This window comes from Stegostoma tigrinum, chromosome 26, assembly GCF_030684315.1.
Source record: "Stegostoma tigrinum isolate sSteTig4 chromosome 26, sSteTig4.hap1, whole genome shotgun sequence".
In the NCBI taxonomy this organism is placed as follows: domain Eukaryota; kingdom Metazoa; phylum Chordata; class Chondrichthyes; order Orectolobiformes; family Stegostomatidae; genus Stegostoma; species Stegostoma tigrinum.
In genome coordinates this window covers 47425780-47447286 of record NC_081379.1, presented here as the reverse complement: position 1 = coordinate 47447286, position 21507 = coordinate 47425780, and the positions used below count along the sequence as shown (strand labels likewise).

The following is a 21507-nucleotide window of genomic DNA, read 5'->3' as shown; positions in this document are numbered from 1 at the left end:
ACATGCAGACTGTCAAATATGTGACATGCTCTAATCAAAGCCATTCTGTGTTATCTTGTAAAATCTTTAGAGATGCTTGAATGTAGCACCAGCAGGTCACAGCTCGAACATTGCTGATTGAAGCAAGGTGTTATCATATTGGCAACCCTTGATGAGTAACACTGGCATCTATATAGCAGAGGCACCACATGCACAATACAACACCATCCTGAAAACACAAAAATCTACCAGCACATTTAACATCTTCCATGAAATCGCTAATCATTCTTCTGCTCTCATCCCATTGACCCTTTCTTTCTAGCTCTTCCAAATCCTCCCTCTTAACATCTTGGCGAGCACTATCTATAACCAGATAATAATTCATATTTATAAGGCCGCTTTGGTCATTTTGCTTAATGACAGCTTTTCATTCATCTCTGGCGGTCTTACCGCCCTCTGATTTTTGACGCGCTCTCAAGATCACAATTCCTGACACTACGGTGACTTGGCCTGAAGACTCGAGTTCACGTGGCATTTGACCAGCTTGCTCATGGTGTACATCATTATCTGAGTGCTTTGCTAACTCCGCTGGAACATCCAACATATAAACATGAATACACCCATCAATGTCAAAAAGCAGTCGTGGATTATATCAAACACCACATACCATTATTTCTGACACAACCAAGAGCGGTTAGGCAGCAGCCTTGTAACCCACTGCAGACATCTGTACTATACATGCCTTCTCCTTCAAACTATTGCAGAATTAAATGCAATAAAACCAATGAAACAGTGACTCATCTGCCCAATCAGTGTTTGGAGTGCAGGCTGTGATTCTCAGATGAAGTAGTGACACTATGTGTGGGCAGAAAAGTAGTGGGTGTTTTGAGCAGTAAATAGGAGAGACGCAGCTCATACAGTGGGCCTACATGGTAGCTATGTACACAGGCACTCTCATATGCAGTTTTCCTTTTTTTAAAAAAACATTCCAGCTGTAGAACAGCCAACAAACACAAATAGAGGTTATTTAATGAGTCAAGCATTGTCTGCTGGCAGTAAATCAGAAAATCCTGATTGATGTGCATCTGAATCTCCCATTAACATTACTGGCAGGCAGCATAAACAAAACACTGTTGTTCACCTTATTCTGTACATTAAACTAACAGAACTATACTAATTGTGTGATCAATGACTCCAAACATATAACACAGAGCATAAATTGTAAATTGTACAGCACAGGAACAGGCCCTTCAGCCCACTCTGTTTGCACCAACCATGATGCTACTCTAAACATCATTGGGGAGGTGATGCCCTAGTGGTATTATTGCTGGACTGTTAATCCGGAGACCCAGATAACATTCTGGTGACCTGGGTTCCCATGGCAGGTGGTGGGATTTGAATTCAATAAATATCTGGAACTAAGAATCTAACGATAATTGTGAATCCATTGCCAACTATCAGGAAAATCCCAGCCAGTTCACTAACATCCTTTAAGGAAGGAAACTGGCAGCCTTACCTGGTCTGGCCTATGTATTACCCCAGACCCATAGCAACATGGTTGATTCCTCACTACCCTCTGGGCAATTAGGGATGGGCAATAAATGCCACCTAGCCAGCAATGCCCCTCATCCCATGAATAAATAAAGGAAAACAAAACTAATCCCGAGTGCTTTGCACATTGTCCGGAGCCCTCTATTCTGTGCCTGTTCACATGTCTGTCTAAATGCCTTTTAAATGTCACTAACATTTCTGCTTCTACCACCATTCCCCCTGCCAGCAGCACACTTTCCAGGCACCTACTACCCTCTGTGTAAGAAAAAAAAAACTTTCCTTGCGTGCACATCTCCTTTCAACTTACCCCCACTCACCGTAAACCTACGTTCCCTAGTACTTGACATTTGAACAATAATCTTGGTTCACATGGAGCATTCTCACCTGAATCAGAATGCTGTTACTTCAAGTCACATTCAAAGACCTGCGCACATATTTAGGCTGACAATTCTATACATTGCTGAGGGAGACTTGCTAGTCAGAACCCATCAGCTGATCATGTAGATAGAAAAGACCTTGTGACATTATTCAAAGTAAAGACCTTCACTCAGCCAACATTCCTATCCCAACAAACATTGACAAAATACAAATCATAGGAGCAGTTGCCTACAACATTGATGGTTTTCAAAAAGAATTCTTTAGTTGCGAAGTGTGGAGATGTTCTTTAAACAAGAGTTAATGAAGAATCATTGCAAAGCGAATATTACTACTGACTCAGGTTTTATAACCAGCTCTGGGAATTAAGAGTGCTAGGGCACTGTACTGATTAGAATGTAGCTACAATCAAGTGTCCACTTGTGCTCACTGCATTACAGGAAGCATGTGACTGGGGTATATGGAAAGGACATTTATGAAGGTGTTTTCAAGATGGAGAATTTTAGTTTTAAGGAAAGGGCAGGGTTGCTTCTTTAAAACAGAGGAGATACAGGAAAGACTTAATTGAACTGTATAAATTTTTAAGGGACCTACATAGAGCAGAATTTCAGAACCTTGCAAAATGTTCCTCTTTAGATTTTTGAAAGCTCGGATTAAATCTGCCTCTATCATACTCGCAGGCATTGCGCTGCAGATCTACTCACTTTGTTAAAAACTACTCGAACCTACTCTGCCACCTTCAACAGACTGTGCACATATACTCTGAGTCCTTGTGCTCCTGCATCTCCTTTAGAATTGTACCCCTGAACATACTTTGTAAATAAAAGGTTTCTCCTTCAGTCACCACTGCTTCTTTTACGTTAAATTGGTGTCCTCTAGTTTTTGATCTTGCCCGCAGTGGGAACAGATTTTCTCAATCTACTCCAGACTCCTCATAATTTTGAACACTTCTATTAAATCTTCTCTTAACTTTCACTATTCCAAGAACAATTCAACTTCACTAAACTATCTACGTGACTTAAGTGCTTCATCTCTGGGATCATGCTTGTGAATGTTTTCTGCACACTCTCCAATGCCTTCACATCCTTCCTGAAGTGTGGTGCCCAGAACTGGATGTAATGCTGATTTGAGGTTGAACTAGCATTTTTACACATTTTTACACATAATCTCCTTGCTTTTGTGCTCAGTGCCATTGTTCATTAAGTCCAAGATTCTACAAACCTACTCTTAGAAACTGCTCACTAGAGCCTGTGATGAGTATTATTTTTGTTTAATGTAATTTGTGGTTTAAGCCAGCATTCTGTATAATTGTCGCATTTAAGGAAGAGTTCCAAGTGTCATCTGACGGTTTCAAAATACTGGCTACACTCACCGCTTCTTGGTAATAGGGGCAGGGCCTGCTACAAGGATTTCAAAGGTCACTCGTGACAATTTCAGGATTGCAGGTTGGAGGAGGAGACAATGCTGGAAGTCTGAGTGTCAGAAACAGAGACGGACTCCATGTGAGGCAGGGCTGCTGTTAGCTATACTGCTAAAAGCAATTGACTTAGCCAAGTTCTGAGAGGTTGGGGCTCAGCAAAGTCCTTGTGCAGCTGTCTTTGAATAGCTGTGTGTATGGAGGGCACAGGGAAGTCTTTGGAGCCATGGGGACTCAGAGGAAGCCAAGTACCAATAACAGATCAGTGAGTTGGGTTGAAAGCCCACAAGCAGGATCTGCTATCTGCAACAAGCCAACTTAGAGCTGTGGAACAAAAAAAATTCAGTGATCAATGGTGAATCTGTTTCTGAAAAGCTGGTGTGCCTGAGAGAAAGTGTTAGAAGTGTATTTCCAAGAAACCAGGGGAGTATAGCACCAGGAAAGGAAGGTGGACACACCAGAACATGAGCAGGCATTGACACAGTCCATAATGGAGGTGTTTTTGAGGGAACTTCAAGGTCAGGTCATTGAATGTAAAAAATTGTAATCCTATGAGAAGTTTTAACCAGATTTGGTGATGCAGTGTCACTAACATCTGGAGAAACTGAAGAGACACCCACAAAATCGACCTGATCATATTTCCTGTTTGATGTGCTCTATGGGTGTTCATTTTGTCTGTTACCCATATTTGATTCATTTTGAATTTGGGATGTTGGAATACACATCATGACTATCTTAGCACAGTCTAAACCTTTGACCTGCCAATAATCTTTACAGGTTTGTTTAAGTGTTATTTGTAATAAATATCCTTTGTCAACAAAAGAAACCTGCCCGAATTGTTTTTAATACTACATAATTGATCACATTTCCACTCTGGTTAAATCAAAAATATGTGTTATGTCCAGCAAAGAAATGAACTGGAAAGGAATCGGTGTATCCTCGAACCTACTCTGCCACCTTCAACAGACTGTGCACATGTACCCTGAGTCCTTGTGCTCCTGCATCTCCTTTAGAATTGTACCCCTGAACATACTTTGCCTCTTCCTGCACTTTTAACCAAACTTAATCACTTCACACTTCCCTGCAATAAATTACATCTCATTTGCCCATTCCACTCCATTTACCGTCACTCAGTCAACCCTGTATCCACATTGCCTCCATCCCTGATAATAAAATGTGAGGCTGGATGAACACAGCAGGCCAAGCAGCATCTCAGGAGCACAAAAGCTGACGTTTCGGGCCTAGACCCTTCATCAGAGAGGGGGATGGGGTGGGGGTTCTGGAATAAATAGGGAGAGAGGGGGAGGCGGACCGAAGATGGAGAGAAAAGAAGATAGGTGGAGAGAGTATGAGTGGGGAGGTAGGGAGGGGATAGGTCAGTCCAGGGAAGATGGACAGGTCAAGGAGGTGGGATGAGGTTAGTAGGTAGGAAATGGAGGTGCGGCTTGGGGTGGGAGGAAGGGATGGGTGAGAGGAAGAACAGGTTAGGGAGGCAGAGACAGGTTGGACTGGTTTTGGGATGCAGTGGGTGGAGGGGAAGAGCTGGGCTGGTTGTGTGGTGCAGTGGGGGGAGGGGACGAACTGCACTGGTTTAGGGATGCGGTGGGGGAAGGGGAGATTTTGAAGCTGGTGAAGTCCGCATTGATACCATTAGGCTGCAGGGTCCCCAGGCGGAATATGAGTTGCTGTTCCTGCAACCTTCGGGTGGCATCATTGTGGCACTGCAGGAGGCCCATGATGGACATGTCATCTAAAGAATGGGAGCGGGAGTGGAAATGGTTTGCGACTGGGAGGTGCAGTTGTTTGTTGCGAACTGAGCGGAGGTGTTCTGCAAAGCGGTCCCCAAGCCTTCGCTTGGTTTCCCCAATGTAGAGGAAGCCACACCGGGCACAGTGGATGCAGTATACCACATTGGCAGATGTGCAGGTGAACCTCTGCATAATGTGGAATGTCATCTTGGGGCCTGGGATAGGGGTGAGGGAGGAGGTGTGGGGGCAAGTGTAGCATTTCCTGCGGTTGCAGGGGAAGGTGCCGGGTGTGGTGGGGTTGGAGGGCAGTGTGGAGCGAACAAGGGAGTCACGGAGAGAGTGGTGTCTCCGGAAAGCAGACAGGGGTGGGGATGGAAAAATGTCTTGGGTGGTGGGGGCGGATTGTAGATGGTGGAAGTGTCGGAGGATGATGCGTTGTATCCGGTGGTTGGTGGGGTGGTGTGTGAGAACGAGGGGGATCCTCTTGGGGCGGTTGTGGCGGGGGCGGGGTGTGAGGGATGTGTTGCGGGAAATGCGGGAGACGCGGTCAAGGGCGTTCTCGATCACTGTGGGGGGAAAGTTGCAGTCCTTGAAGAACTTGGACATCTGGGATGTGCGGGAGTGGAATGCCTCATCGTGGGAGCAGATGCGGCGGAGGCGGAGGAATTGGGAATAGGGGATGGAATTTTTGCAGGAGGTTGGGTGGGAGGAGGTATATTCTAGGTAGCTGTGGGAGTCGGTGGGCTTGAAATGGACATCAGTTACAAGCTGGTTGCCTGAGATGGAGACAGAGAGATCCAGGAAGGTGAGGGATGTGCTGGAGATGGCCCAGGTGAACTGAAGGTTGGGGTGGAAGGTGTTGGTGAAGTGGATAAACTGTTCGAGCTCCTCTGGGGAGCAAGAGGCGGCGCCGATACAGTCATCAATGTAACGGAGGAAGAGGTGGGGTTTGGGGCCTGTGTAGGTGCGGAAGAGGGACTGTTCCACGTAACCTACAAAGAGGCAGGCATAGCTGGGGCCCATGCGGGTGCCCATGGCCACCCCCTTAGTCTGTAGGAAGTGGTTACCGAGAATACACCTCCCCTCACCCATCCTCCTGCAAAAATTCCACCCCTATCCCAGGCCCCAAGATGACATTCCACATTAAGCAGAGGTTCACCTGCACATCTGCCAATGTGGTATACTGCATCCACTGTGCCTGGTGTGGCTTCCTCTACATTGGGGAAACCAAGCGAAGGCTTGGGGACCGCTTTGCAGAACACCTCCGCTCGGTTCGCAACAAACAACTGCACCTCCCAGTCGCAAACCGTTTCCATTCCCCCTCCCATTCTCTAGATGACATGTCCATCATGGGCCTCCTGCAGTGCCACAATGATGCCACCCGAAGGTTGCAGGAACAGCAACTCATATTCCGCCTGGGAACCCTGCAGCCTAACGATATCAATGCAGACTTCACCAGCTTCAAAATCTCCCCTTCCCCCACCGCATCCCTAAACCAGCCCAGTTCGTCCCCTCCCCCCACTGCACCACACAACCAGCCCAGTACTTCCCCTCCACCCACTGCATCCCAAAACCAGTCCAACCTGTCTCTGCCTCCCTAACCTGTTCTTCCTCTCACCCATCCCTTCCTCCCACCCCAAGCCGCACCTCCATTTCCTACCTACTAACCTCATCCCACCTCCTCGTCCGTCTTCCCTGAACTGACCTATCCCCTCCCTACCTCCACACCTATACTCTCTCCACCTATCTTCTTTTCTTTCCATCTTCGGTCCGCCTCCCCCTCTCTCCCTATTTATTCCGGAACCCTCACCCCATCCCCCTCTCTGATGAAGGGTCTGGGCCCGAAACGTCAGCTTTTGTGCTCCTGAGATGTTGCTTGGCCTGCTGTGTTCATCCAGCCTCACATTTTATTATCTTGGATTCTCCAGCATCTGCAGTTCCCATTATCACTGATACAATTTGCCTCCATCCCTTTTGGCTTGAACTTTCTGTTGTGAAGCATGTTATCAAATACTTGTTAAATGAACCTGTACACCCCATTCAAATCTCTCTGATACCTGCAGCTGTGAGCCAAATGGGGTTTATGCTCAATGAATTTTTGGGAAATGATGGGCTAAGAAAGACTTATTATACTTTTCTATTTACTCAAATTTAGTTGCAACACTGTAATAGATAAATGATAACAGTTGCTTAGAGGCTCTTTCGAGACTGGGTGTAATTCACTGGGTTACACACCAGCATTTCTGGGACTAGGACCCGAGGGCACAGCCTTCGAGTAAAGGTAAGACCTTTAAGAACGGAGATAAGGAGAAACATTTTCAGCCAGACAGTGGTGAATCTATGGAATTCACTGCCACAGAAGGCTGTGGAGGCCAGGTCATTGAGTGCATTTAAGACTGAGATGGATAGGTTCTTAATTATTAAGGGGATCAAGGGTTATGGGGAGAAAGCAGAAGATTGGGGGTGAGCCATGACTGAATGGTGGAGCAGACCTGATGGGCCGAATGGCCTAATTTTTGCTCCTCTCTCTTATGGTCTTATTACGCCTCTTCAACCAAACACTCAAAAGATACTCCAGACAGATACAACAATGAGTATAACAGACCAGTGGTATTGGCACCTTCAACTCAGTCTCCAATAGGAATGGGCCCACAGTAAGAACAGCTCTCATTGTGGAAACAGCAGTGTTACTAGAAAAGACTACAACTCCAATTGATGAGAGAAAGTACAGACAGCCCACAAACGCAGATCAGCAAAATGGTTAAGGGGAGCGTAATCATTGGGTTCTGGTTCCTGATTGCTCTTTAATAATTCCTGAAAGAGAATAACTGGTAACCAATAAAGACAAAATCAACTTTGGCTTCCTTTATTTACAGTTAACAATTTAGTCATCATTCACTGTCCCACCTTACACACAAACACTGGCCATTTGAATGAAACACAGCAGCATATCACAATATGTGGATCAGTCTAACTCTGATTCAATGCATTCAGTGAAGGCAGAAGGGTAACTGTTGTCTTTAATAAAGGCTAACAAACCCCTCCCCCTCATCAACCACCCCCCCAACACACTTACCCAACCACCCCCACACAGAGACCTCTCCTTCCCCAACTAACCTCCATAGAGACTCCCACAAACAGAGACCCTGCCTCACCGATCCCCTCCCAACAGATACTGACTCCTCCCGACACAGAAGCCACTCTTCCTTCACTGTCCCCCCCTGCCTCCACCCCCACCACCTCACCGATGCCCCCACACTTAACCATTACATAATTCTGTTTCTACATCAGCAAAGTGATGTTAGAGACAGAATTGAACACTGCTGGAAGGTACTGCAAAGTCTCCCTCAACACTGAAGCACCTTTATCATAAAAGCATCCATCTTCAGATAGGAACTGGAGTTAAATGTAAAGTGCGCTGATGGTAAAGGAATGTCCTAATATTCATGCATGATTGGTGAACCAACTCCTGAAGGTGGAATGCTACACACTTATACCTAAACGGTATACATAAATAAGAAGCTGTCAATTTAAATGGAGCTTCAACACCAAGCCATTGTTTCAAAATGAAACCACTAACATTCTTATCAATATCTCTTCACTATTTCTGTTAATCTGGTTTAGCTGAGAACACTCATCCAACTGGGGTACATTTCACCAGATATTACTAAACCAAAGGATGACAATGTGTGCCACTGAAATGAGATGGTTACTGCTGTACTGCAAAAAAAGTCTCATAATGTAACAAAGAACTTGTTGTCTGTTCAACAACTGAGACTACCAGCCAACAAATGGGTTTTCAACTTGAATATTAGATTAAATAATTCTTATTAGGGCTCTTCATGCAACAATTAATGACGCCTTGCAGGTTTGATACCACTATGATTGCAGTTGAGACTCAGGGCCAGAAACTTTTTCACAACTGATCTCAGCAGGTGATGAGACTCATCAATAACACTGTCATACATTGTGCACCAGCACACACATCCCCACCCACACGAAGAAACCCACAGCGAATACACACTTAGGTGCACAGACAGACAGATACAGGCGCAGACAAATACAGGCGCGCGCGCGCACACACACACACACACACACACACACACACACACACACACACATATAACACACTTTAAACTTGGAAGCACCATTTTATAATTGGACATCTTTCAGCTGCCAACAGCTAAGTAGTACATTGTTGATTTGGTGACTCATTCCAAATAATTCTAATTAAACTGGCTGGGATTTTATCAGATGCCAACTGTCAGACTGCAGCAGACCAGATACAGAGGGAACACTGCAGTCTCTGCAATGATCTGGACAGTACATGGAGGAAAGCAGGGCCTTTGAACTGTGCCTTGAGGTTTGAAATGATGTTTCAGCACACACTTTTCAGTTTACTAAGACGGGTACCAATATGCAAAAACAGGGAGTTCCAACATTTAAGAAATTAGATGTAAAGATTGTAAACGACAGTTTAAGATCAATTCAGGTTTGCCCTTTACACTATCATGTATATTTACCTTTAACTTAGAACTATTAGATGCCTACCCAGAGATTATTACGATTTCCGGTTACTTTCAGAGCTTTTGGTAAAGGTGCAAGAATCTCAAGTTATAATTACATTATAATATGGTTAATAATAATTACAGTCTGATGTAATTATTATGACAGACTGGAGAGGAAGAAAAGCAGCAGAAGTTGCATGGTTATGGCTAGCAGGTATATGACAGTGGAGACCAAAAGTTGGAGTCATTAATGCACAATAATTTGTCACATTGCTGATCTGTAGCCACGAATAACGTACCCTTTAATTGTTTTTTTTAATTTGTCACACACAGCTGCGACAGGCTATAAAGGAGCATTAGGGAACAAAATTTGACTCAAAGCCACATTTGGAGATTTTAGGCCAGATGACTAAAATCTCAATCAAGGAAACAGGTTTCAATGAATGTTTTAAATGTAGAGAAAGTTAGAGTGCTCTAAGGAGGAAATTCCAGAGTTTAGGGCCAGTGAAGGAACAGCCATCAATAGCGAAGTAATTGATGTCAGAATTACTTAAGAAACTAGAATGAGGTACTGGAGATGCTGTAAGGACTTGGGATTGAGGGTAGTTGGCGCAATTGAGAGTGGCACAGTCATACAGCATGGAATCAGACACTCTGGTCCAACTTGTCCATGCCGACAGATTTCCCAAGTTAATCTAGTCCTATTTTCCTGTATTTGGCCCATATCACTCTAAATATTTCCTATTCATGAAACCGTCCAAATGTCTTTTAAATGTTGTAATTGTACCTACATCTACCATTTCATCTGGAAGCTTATTCCATACACCCTTTGTGGGGGAAAAAAACTGCCTCTCAGATCCGTTTTAAATGTTTCCCCTCTCACCTTAAACCTAAGCCCTCTGGTTTTGGTCTCTCCTACTCTAGGGAAAAGACCAAGAGATATACAGCTCATATAAGTTGCAAAGCTTAACCCTGTCCTCTCACTCCACCTCCCTTTGAAACAACAGTTGAGCCTGTGCCTCTCCTGTCACTGACATACTCAACACACGCTGCATATTTTAAATGAAAGCCTTGGCTGTTAACATCGTAGGAGCTCTGGGCTATGACTCCAGTTTGCATTGTTGAAACACTTCGAAAAGGCTCTCACAAACACTGCATCAGGAACTTCTCTAGGTGCTACTTGTGAGCTCATAGACCCAGGCGTAAGTGCAGGCTTGTGTGTTGTATAACAAAGAATTTAAAATAAATACCACCTTTTTTTTGATTTTGGGAGTGCTATTAAGGAACTGTCTACTGCCCTGGTACACCAGTGCAGACTTTTATACACTAGCTTGCACAGCAATCCTCCAGCTCCCAACACGCTGCATTGCTAAGTAATTCACAAATTATAAAGTAATAGTGCCCAAATGCATATTTTTACAAAGCATTTGTTTAACTTGAGTCAGCAATTTACATAACTTGCATTTTCATAAGTGGGAATGCACTGATGAAGGCGGTTAAACCACGTGCTGCTGATAAGATCACAGGAAGTCATCTCTGTTGACATGGCAGTTTCCACATAGACTACTGCTGGTTCACATCTGCTGCTTCTGATCATAGCTCAACCCTGCACCTGTTCTTTCTGATGAAGTTTAGCACATTTTACAGCAACCAAAATGTAATTGGGAAATCAGATATTTCCTCAAATGCCTAGTTACAGTGACAAGCACAGCTGCAGCATGGTTTTATCCCACTTGATGCTTTTCCTGCCATCACTGCATCAGTCTGCATAGTCACTGCACTCAGCAGCTCTTGCTGAGAATTAAAGGACAGCAAGGTCACTGCAACCTTGCCGATATGGAGATCGGAAAGGCCTAATTTTATTTGTAGTCATAAATTTGTGCTAAAGATTGTAAGATGCGAGTAAATGTTTGCAAATGGGCGTGTGAGAATGATTCAGAGACATCAGACTGCAGGTCATAGAGTCAGAGTCCTACAGCATGGAGACTGGTTCTTCAGCCCAATCTGGTCCATATCGACTAAAATGTCCATCCACAATAACCCCATTTCCCTGCACTTGGCTCATACCCTTCTAGACCTTTCCTATTCACGTATTTGTCCAAATACATTTTAAACGTTTTCAGTGTACCTGTCTCAACCACTCCCGCTGGCAGCTTATTCCATATGCGCACACGCCCTGCGTAAAAAAAGTTGCCTCTCAGATTCCCATCTATTCTTTTTCCCTCTTACCTTAAACTGATACCCTTTAATCCTCGATTCCCCAACCCTGGAAGAAGACTGAGTGCATTCACCCTAACCATGTCTCTCATGATTTCACTTTTATGAGACCCCCAGTCAGTCTCCTACACTCTAAAGAAAACAATCCAACTTGTCCAACCTCTCCCTATAACTCAGTCCCTTGTATCCTGGCAACATCCTTGTAATTTTTTCTCTGTACTCTTTCCAGTTTAATAACATCCTCCCTATAGCAAGATGACCAAAACTGAACACAATACAAGTATGGACTCACCAACATCCTGTACAAGTGCAACATAACTTCCTAACTTCTATACTCACTGCCCTGAACTGATGAAGGCCAGTGTGCCAAAAGCCTTCTTCACTGCCCTGTCTGCCTGTGACTATTTTCAGAGAACAGTGCATCTGAATTCCAAGGCCCCTTTCTTTCATTACACCTCTTAAGGCCGTGCCATTCACCACAAAACTCCTACCTGGATCTGATTTTCCAAAATGCAACATCTCACACTTACCTATATTAAACTCCATTTGCCATTTCTCAGCCCATTTCCCCAGCTGATCAAGATCCTGCTGCAATTTCTGAAAACCTTTCTCACTGTCCAAAATATTGCCTATTTTAGTGTCATCCACAAAATTACCAATCATGCCTTGTAAATTCTCATCCAAATCACTGACATAGATAACAAATAGCAATGGGTCCAGCTCTGACTCCTGAGGCACACCACTAGTCACAGGCCTCCAGCCCGACAAACATCCTTCCACTATTACTGTCTGCTTCCTACCATCAAGCCAATTGTGTATCCAATTTGCCAACTCTTCATGGATTCATATAGACTATGTCTACCACCCTGCCCTCATCAATCTTCCTGGTCACTGCTTCAAAGAACTCTAACAAATGCATATGTAAACCCGCAGAATCTTCTCAAGTAACTTACCTACCACAGATGTAAGGCCTACTGGAATATAATTGCCAGGCTTTTCTTCACATCCCTTCTTAAATAAGGACACACCATTTGCTATCCTGTAGTCTTCCGGGACCTCACCATGGCTAATGGTGATGCAAATGTCTCAGCTAGCCCGCCGTAATTTCTTCTCTAGCCTCCTGCATGGTTCTTGAATGTATCTGATCAGGACCAGGAGATGTATCCACCTTCATACATTCTAATACTTCCAACATTTCCTCTACCATGGTACGGACTGTTCGCCAAGATATCACCACTAACTTCCCCAAGTTCCCAAGGCTGCATGTCTCTCTCCACAGTAAACACAGAGGAGAAATATTAATTGAGGACCTCACCTATCTCCCGCGGTTCCACACATACATGTCCACTTTGGTCTTTGGGGGGTCCTATTCTCTCTCCAGTTATTCTTTTTCCTTTAATATACTTAAAGAATCTCTTTGGCGATCCCAAAGCTATCTCATGACCTTTTTCATCCTCTTGATTTCCTTCTTCAGTAAAGGTATGAGTGCAAGACAGAGAATGCAGAAAAGAATAACAAAATAAATGCTAAAATAGAGAACGGTGTGTGAAAACGTTTGCATCAGTACATGAGGGTATCTGTGTGATGGAAGAGAGTATAACAGTGAACACTACCAATTTTGGGCACAAGTCCATGAGAGCACATTATGAGTGAACAAGCATACAAGTGAGACAGTGAATAAGATTGTGCAAATGAATGAGAGAGGAAGTAAATGAATCAATGAGAGAGACAGTGAACAAAAAAAAGCAAGGGAGAATATGCATGGGTTCTGCCGACATCACGAGACACAGCATCATTATCCAAGCATCAATCTGCTCTCATGCTTGTGCACCTGTTTACAACAAGGCGTCGCAGCCCTCACTGTATTGCTTCTTATTCTGTAGTGTTGTACAGAAGTCTGTGAAACACATCTTAGCACTTAAAACGTTGACCACAAAACCTCACAGATATCACATCAGCGTAATCGCTGTGGGTTTACATATTTCTGGCAGGCAGTTTCTTTTTTTTGATCAAGGTACACCAAGATACTAGTTAGGAGTTGTGCAGTCTAAATACTAACATCATCTGTACACAAGAAAGATGAAACCCTCCTGCCTTCAGTTCCTTCCCATCAAAAATGGAGAGGTTATCAGTTGTAATCGGTGTAACAATGGAGTGATTATCTCAGCTTCACTTCCACCCTTTGCTTACCATGAACCTACTGTAATTTAGTATCAAACAGGAAATCTCCCACCTGTGGTGCAGATTAGACATAACATGGAATAGAGCAAACATGATTTGGAACCACTTTTATGAAGAATAACTAGATTGGACAAGGTGCTGGGCTTCTGAAACAAGTTTGCTCTCTTACTGTAATTATTGCTTCAAAAACACACAGACACACACAGACACACACAGACACACACACAAAACACTTGCCTTTCAATCACTCACTCATTGCCTGGATTGGTTACCTGTTTCTGCGCTGATGTGGCCATTTGCAGCTGGCAGAATTTCATGGCTTGCTCCAAAGCTACGTCCTCATCAACCTAGAAAAGGATTCAAAAGTTAGAAACATGAAAATAGAAAATGTGACATCCCACAAGAAGGGAATCTCATTTCCATCCCTCAGTGGCACAAACAAATAACTATGAAATATAATATCTCTTCAGCATTACTGTGGTTTGGACTCGTGCAGATCTGTTTAGTTTCACAGTCAGAACTCAAGAATTGAATGACCAATAATGTCAACATGACACATTTAAGCCTGTCTACTTCATCTTAGATCAATTCAATACATAGCCTACCATTCCCTCCACAAATAGCACCAATTGCTCTTTGATACCACTTATTCCATCCACTCCAATATCCAGTAATCGATTCCATAATTCCATCATTCTATTAGCGAAGAAAAATAAACTGCCCTCACTTTCCATCTTTCTCCAACCATTGTATAGGCCAAATACCAGTAACAACTGGCTTGGGTCAATTTTGTTAACTTCTCAAACAATACTGAGGATTTCAGTGAGATTTTCCTGAACTCTCTTGTTTTTGAATGGAAACAGGCACAAAATTCAGCATTGCTTACATTTACGATTGCTAGAATCAACTTCAGTGCCCTCTCTCCACATGCTCCTTACGCAATCTGATCTGATCTAATCTAATCTCTCAGAACAGCAGAAACAATATCAACCCCCACACACAGAAAAATGAGAGTCACGCATCAGCATGGAATACTATTTCATGTGGGAGAGTTAGTCATTGAATCCCTCGGCATTGGAGTCAAATGTAGGGGCAAGGCCAGATGGCCCCATGAAAGCAGGCATACTTACCGTGACCATGAATCAGAGTGTGGCAGTGCAGCATCTAAATGATTTCTGTATGTGTCACCACCAAGTACATCATGTGCTGACTGTATGGACCAGTGGGGCCCATGGTTACTTGTTAACATTGCTTCATGCCATCCTGTGAACAACAGGTGGCCATGAAAGAGACACATACAGGTAAGCAGGCGTGCGCGCACGCACGCACGCACACACACACGCACGCACACACACACACACACAGGTGTAAAGCAACACTCAAAGAACAGCGATATATTTCCCAGTCAGGGTGGTGAGTAGCTTGGAACGGAACATGTAGGTGGTGGTATTTCCCTGTATCTATAGTCCTTGTTCTCAATGGGACTGGTCCTGTGTATGGAAGGTGCTGTCTAAAGAGCTTTAGTGAATTTCTGTAGTGCATCTTGTAGATAGGATACATGACTGCTCCTGAGGGTCGGTGGTGGAGCAAGTGGATGTGGTGCCAATCAAGCAAACTGCTTTATCCTGGATAGTGCTTGATTGTTACTGGAGCTGCACTCATCCAGGCAAATGGGGAGTATTCCATCATAGACCTCAGTTGTGTCTTGTAGATGGTGGACAGACTTTGGGAAGTCAAATGAATTACTCTAGCCTCTGACCTGCTGTTGTACCACTATATTCGTATGGCGAGTCCAGTTGAGTTTCTGGTCAATGGTAACCCCCTGGAAGTTGATTGTGGGTGTTTTAGTGATAGTAACTCCATTAAATGTCAAGGCATGGTGGTTAGACTGTCTCTTATAGGAGATGGTCATTGTCTAGCATTAACGTGGTGTGAATGTTACTTGCCACTTGTCAGCCCAAGCCAGATCTAATGTCCAGATTTTGTTGCTGATGAACACACACTGCTTCAATATCTAAGGGACTCACAAAGGGTGCTGAACACTGACCGATGATCAGCACAATATCCCCACTTCTAACCTTATGAGAGAGGGAAGGTCATTAATGAAGTAGCTGTAGGTGGTTGGGCTGAGGTCACTACCCTAATGACCTCCTGCAGAGATGTCTGACCCCCAACAAACACGACCATCTTGCTACATGCCACATACACTGAACCAGTGGACACTTTGCCCCCGATACCCATTGATTCCAGTTTTGCTCCGGCTCCTTGATGCCACACTCGGTTGAATGCAGCCTTGATATCAAGGGCTGTCACTCTCACCTGACCTCTGGAATTCAGCTCTTTTGTCCAACATTTGAACTAAGGCTGTAATTAGGTCAGAAGTGACCCTGGCAGAATCCAAACAGGCATCACTGAGCAGGTTATTGCTACTTGATAGCACGGTCGATAACACCTTCTATCACTTTACTAATGATAGAGAGTAGACTGATGGGGCGGTAATTGGCTGGGTTGGATTTGTCCTGCATTTGGTGTACAGGACATACCCGGGCAATTTTCCATTGCCAGGTAGATGCCAGTTTTGAAGCTATACTGGAAGAGCTTGGCTAGGGGATTGGTAAGTTCTGGAGCACAAGCCTTTGGTACTATTGTCAGAATGTTGTCACAGCTCACAGCCTTTGCAGTATCTAGTTTCTCCAATTTCTTGACATCACATGGAGTGGATCAAATTGACTGGTATCTGCAATGCCGCACACTACTGCAGGAGGCTAAGGGAGATCAATTGCTCAGCACTTCTGGTTGAGGATTACTGTCAATGCTTCAGCCTCATCTTTTGCACTGATGTGTTGGGCTGTCTCATCACTGAGGGTGAGGATATTTGTGGAGCCTCCTCCTCCAGTGAGTTGTCTAATTGTCCACCATCATTCACGGCAGGACTGCAGAGCTTAGGTTGATCTGGTTGTGGGATTACTTAGCCTATATGTCACTTGCTGGTTATGCTGTTTGACAGGTAAGTCGTTCTGCTTGGTACCTTCACCAGGCTGACACCTCATTTTTAGCAATGCCTGGTGCTGCTCCTGGCATGCCCTCCTGCATTCTCGACTGAAACAGAGTTCATCTCCTGGCTTTTAATAAGGGTTGTGTGGGGGGATACGCCGGACCATAAGGTTACAGTTTGTGCTGGGTACAATTCTGCTGCCGTTGATGGCGCACAGCGTCTCATGGATTGATTTGCTAGATCTGTTTGAAGTCTGCCCCATTTAGCACAATGACGGTACCATATAATAATATGGCGGGTATTCTTATTGTGAAGGTGGGACCTCGTCACCACAAGGAAAAATCTATGGATGGCATGAACATACATTTGCTTTCTTTCCCCTTCTCCCAGTATTTCCTTACTTTTGGTCCTTTTTCCTTTCAGATATCCAGATGGTCGCTGTTACTGCCTGAAGCTGGCAGATTGATAAGGATAAGGTAGAGTATATTTTTCCCTCTTGTTGGTTCTGTCACCACCAGCTGCTAGACAGGGTCTGCGGCAATGTCCTTTAGGGCCCAATCAGCTCGATCACTAGCACTGCTGCCAAGCCGCTCTGATGGCTTGAAATGGTGGGCATTGACATCCCCCACCCAGAGTACATTTTGAGCCCTTGCCATCCTCAGTGCTTCCTCAAAGTGTTGTTCAACATAGAGGTGCACTGATTCATCAGCCGAGGGAGAACCCAGTAATCAGCAGGTTTCCTTGCCCACATTTAATCTGATACCATTAGACTTCATGGGGTCCGGAGTTAATGTTGAGAATTCCCAGAGCAACTCCCTCCTGCCTGTATAACATCATGCCATCATCTCTGCTAAGGATAGTGATGGTGGTGTCTGGGACATTGTCTGTAAGACATGATTCCGTGAGTATGACTATTGAAGGCTATTGTTTGACTAGTTTGACAGACAGCTCTCCCAGTTTTGGCACTAGACCCCAGGTGTTAGTAAGGAGGACCTTCCAGGGTCAACAGGGCTTATTCTGCCGTGGTTTCCAGTGCCTAGTCAGTGTCAGGTGGTTGATCTGGTTTCATTGTTTTGTTGTCATTCCACAAACTCTTCCGACAAAAAAAGGCAATGGATGGCATAAACATATATTTGTTTTCTTTCCCCTCCTCACAGTATCCACCTCACTTTCGGTCCTTTTTCCTTTCAGATACCCAGGAACTGCAAACTGGTCAAACACTGACAATGCATGTGACCATCCAGACAGGATCCACTGGTGATGAGGCACAAGGGCCTTCTGGAGAGAAGGACAGTGTACTGACAGCTCTCCAGAAACTGAGGTACACAAAAAAAAATCTACAGCTGAAGGTTAGATGAGGATTTTGCTGAGCCGGGTTGCACATATTTGAATGTATTGCAAAGCTCATATTCAACGTCAAGGAGAATGGAGTGGTTCAGCACCAACTTAGCAGAAGGCTTTGTGTGGAGCTTAAGAGACCAGCCCTTCCGGCATAGGCATCGGGGGTGGGGTCAATTCATGCAGCACACTTACAGACCAACTCTGGTGCCCAAGGGAGCAGCAGCTCAGAGAAAGGTCATGCTGTCCTCTCACAGGGTGACATCTCCAATAATATAGCCTGGAGCTGGACCATCCCAGGGCAGTTACAGCTTCCTGCACCTAAACACAGCAGACATGCTGCAGTCACAGGGCAGACAAACATAACCTGGGAATACACCAAGAGTGACAGGTTTACACATGTCTGCGACATGATACAATTTACTTTTCAGATTTCCCTTGGAATGTACATTTCACAGTGTCTTTCATATCTGCACTGTGGACAAGAGGATGCTGCAACATAGAGAGAAGATAAGGAGCTTAGGACTATTGGGTGAATGGAGAATCGTGGTTCAGGTTATGGGTTGACACTCAAATTAGACCTTCCTATTCAGCTCATGATGAAAGGGGTGTCTAAGGTGCTCCCTCTTCCACTATTTTGTCCTCCTGTTTCTCTGCCTCTTGTTTGCCAAATGTTGCCCAGCACTATTTCCTCAATCTGGCCTGGCTGTGCTGGGAAAACTAGCCAAAATCTGAAGAGCTGGTCAGACAGCGCATTTCACATGAATATGACTGTGAACCTGGTCATGAAATCATCATCATCGGGATGTAGCCATGTCACCAGTAGCTCGGTGGTTGAAATATAGCTGCTACAGCAGGGGGCTGCAGAACAAAGGGTAACACAACTGCTGCCCACATTGACACTGTGAAATATACATTCCAAGGGAAATCTGAAAAGTAAACTGTATCATGTACAGGGCATCAACTTACATTCCCTGTGGTGACACACTAGAGAAATCTATTCTGCTTTCGGTAATGACAAAGTTGGCACGCAGTACCAGCAAAATCACATTTGTGCAGCTACTGGTTCCTGTACTACAGGGAAACCTCCAAACTTTGCAAATTCTCATGCTCGCTTGCCTGCGCATTTCTGACAAAAGCGAATACAATGAAGTTATGAATCTTTGAATAGTGTGTTTCGGTGAACTCCCTTACTCAGTAGTGGACTGAAAACTGGTGAGATATTGCTGGTATCTCCAGCACAAATCTGGGAGAAGCTAGATGCAGAGACTAGCAATGCTATCCCTGCCCTGCTATGAGGCTCAGGGTGTGCTGCACCAAATGGCAGATCCCAATGACTGCCTCTTTAGTGAAGCAAAGGTATCACAATTATTCAGCACTGCTGTACCAAGCAGTAGATGCTCCCTTTAATTGGCACCGATAAGGAGATCCACACCATTGCTTTAATGCATGACTGGCTATGCAAGCTGAAGAGAAGGCGTCAGCTGAAGCATGGTCTCTGAAACAGTAGCAGTGGCATGAATTCAGTTATACCTGGATGGATGCCATTATTTGCTTACCCAATATATTTTCAGTGAACATTAAGCACCAAAATGGCGTCATGCAAAACTCTACCTCAAATGCATACACCTGAAATAGAAGCACCATTTTGGATCTAAAAAGACAATTGCAGTATTGAGCAAATAAATTTTCTGCAGTCTAATTTCACCTTTCAGATGTTTCAATACTAGTTACATATGAGAAATTTACTGAGATTTGAACTGGATTTGCAATGTGACAAAGGCCATACAAAGCTCCATTGAGGACACTGTCCAATTGTTAGGGATGTTAGTTTGTAAATATCAGTATCAGGTGTGACCAGTTGTCAGCGAGTTGCAGTCTTACCACTCTCACCAGTAAGTCAGTTGGCCAGCTTTACAAATTCCACTTCAAAGCGACAGCAGTAACATCTCAGATGAAGCACCACTGCAGTCCAGGAAACGACATTTTGTTTTAGATAGGATGTTAAACTGAAGGGCCATGGATTTATTTCAAAGGGGAGCAGAAAAATTATCCAAAGTAGCGCAGACACTAATTATCCCAGCATCAATATTGCTTGAAAAACTTGGTCAATATCACAGTGCTGTTGGAAGCGAGCTGTATAAAAACTGGGACACAGCAGTTCTCATTTATTGAGAAATATTCTTACTTTTCTCAGCAGGTAACTATTCCCTAAAATGCTGCTACATATTTTCTGCTGTTATGTCTGGGAGGGATAGCAGCACAAACTGATCTCCAATGCAATCTAACCAGAAGAAAAGAATCCAATTAATTAACTACCAAAGAAATAAATTAACATTGAGCTTACATGTTGAAAAGCTGAACCTCTGTTAATATTGTAGCCACAATGCATACAAAGCAGCTGTTGGCCACTCAGCCCGTCGGCCATTTGATATGATTGTGACTGAAATAATTCCACCACATTCCTGCCACTTACGCTCTTGGCCATCAGGAAGCTGTAAGCATACTGTAAATTAATGGCTCAGAGAGAAGTAGCTGAGAGCTTATCACCTTGATGATGTTGTCCTCTGCTGCTCAATTCTTCTTAATTGCTGAATTGAAAAGATCAGGCAATGTCTCAGTTACACATAATATAAACACTCTGACGCATAACTGCATGTTCCTCTGTACCCTTGACATTCAAATGATAGGTTTGCAGTGGCCTGATTTCTCCCTCCCCTTTTCCTCAAGGTGAGAAAAGCAGAACATATTGTTCGATTGCATTATTATTGCAATGCTATCCGGTCTGTTTACGATATTGACACAATACTATTAGAGTTTCCTTCAACTTCCTCTGGTGCAAACACCATCTCTTACACACCATTCAGTTCCCAGTTACTCCTACCCACCATAGCCTTTCCTTCTCTGCCAATATCATTAGGCATTTCCCCTTTCAAATATAAGCAATACCAAAGCCTGTTGATTACCTTGAGCAGCTACACCTCTCTGACACTGACTTCATCAACTTTTCTATCTTTTGCTGCTCACTGAGAAAATATCTGAGGATCTGTGGCAGGGTGTTCATAATGAGATACATTTCCTTCCTCAATCCTGCTGCAGTATGAAGATACTTCCAGCTCACTAACAATGCCTATTTGGAGTCTTTTCTCCCTTTCCCCAGGAAATCAAGTAAAGACATTTACCAACTCTTGGTCCAAC

The 21507-nt window shown here is 44.1% G+C and overlaps 1 protein-coding gene across 3 annotated transcripts in view; it reads right to left on the bottom strand.

Moving 5' to 3' along the window:
• The window catches only part of cabin1 (calcineurin binding protein 1), a 412002-nt gene that overhangs the window by 63042 nt on the left and 327453 nt on the right, over positions 1–21507 (bottom strand). For all 3 annotated transcript variants that reach the window (XM_059655154.1, XM_059655156.1, XM_059655155.1), the window contains exon 32: positions 14249–14323. In XM_059655154.1, coding sequence (XP_059511137.1) covers positions 14249–14323 — 75 coding nt within the window. The remainder of the gene's footprint in view (positions 1–14248; positions 14324–21507) is intronic.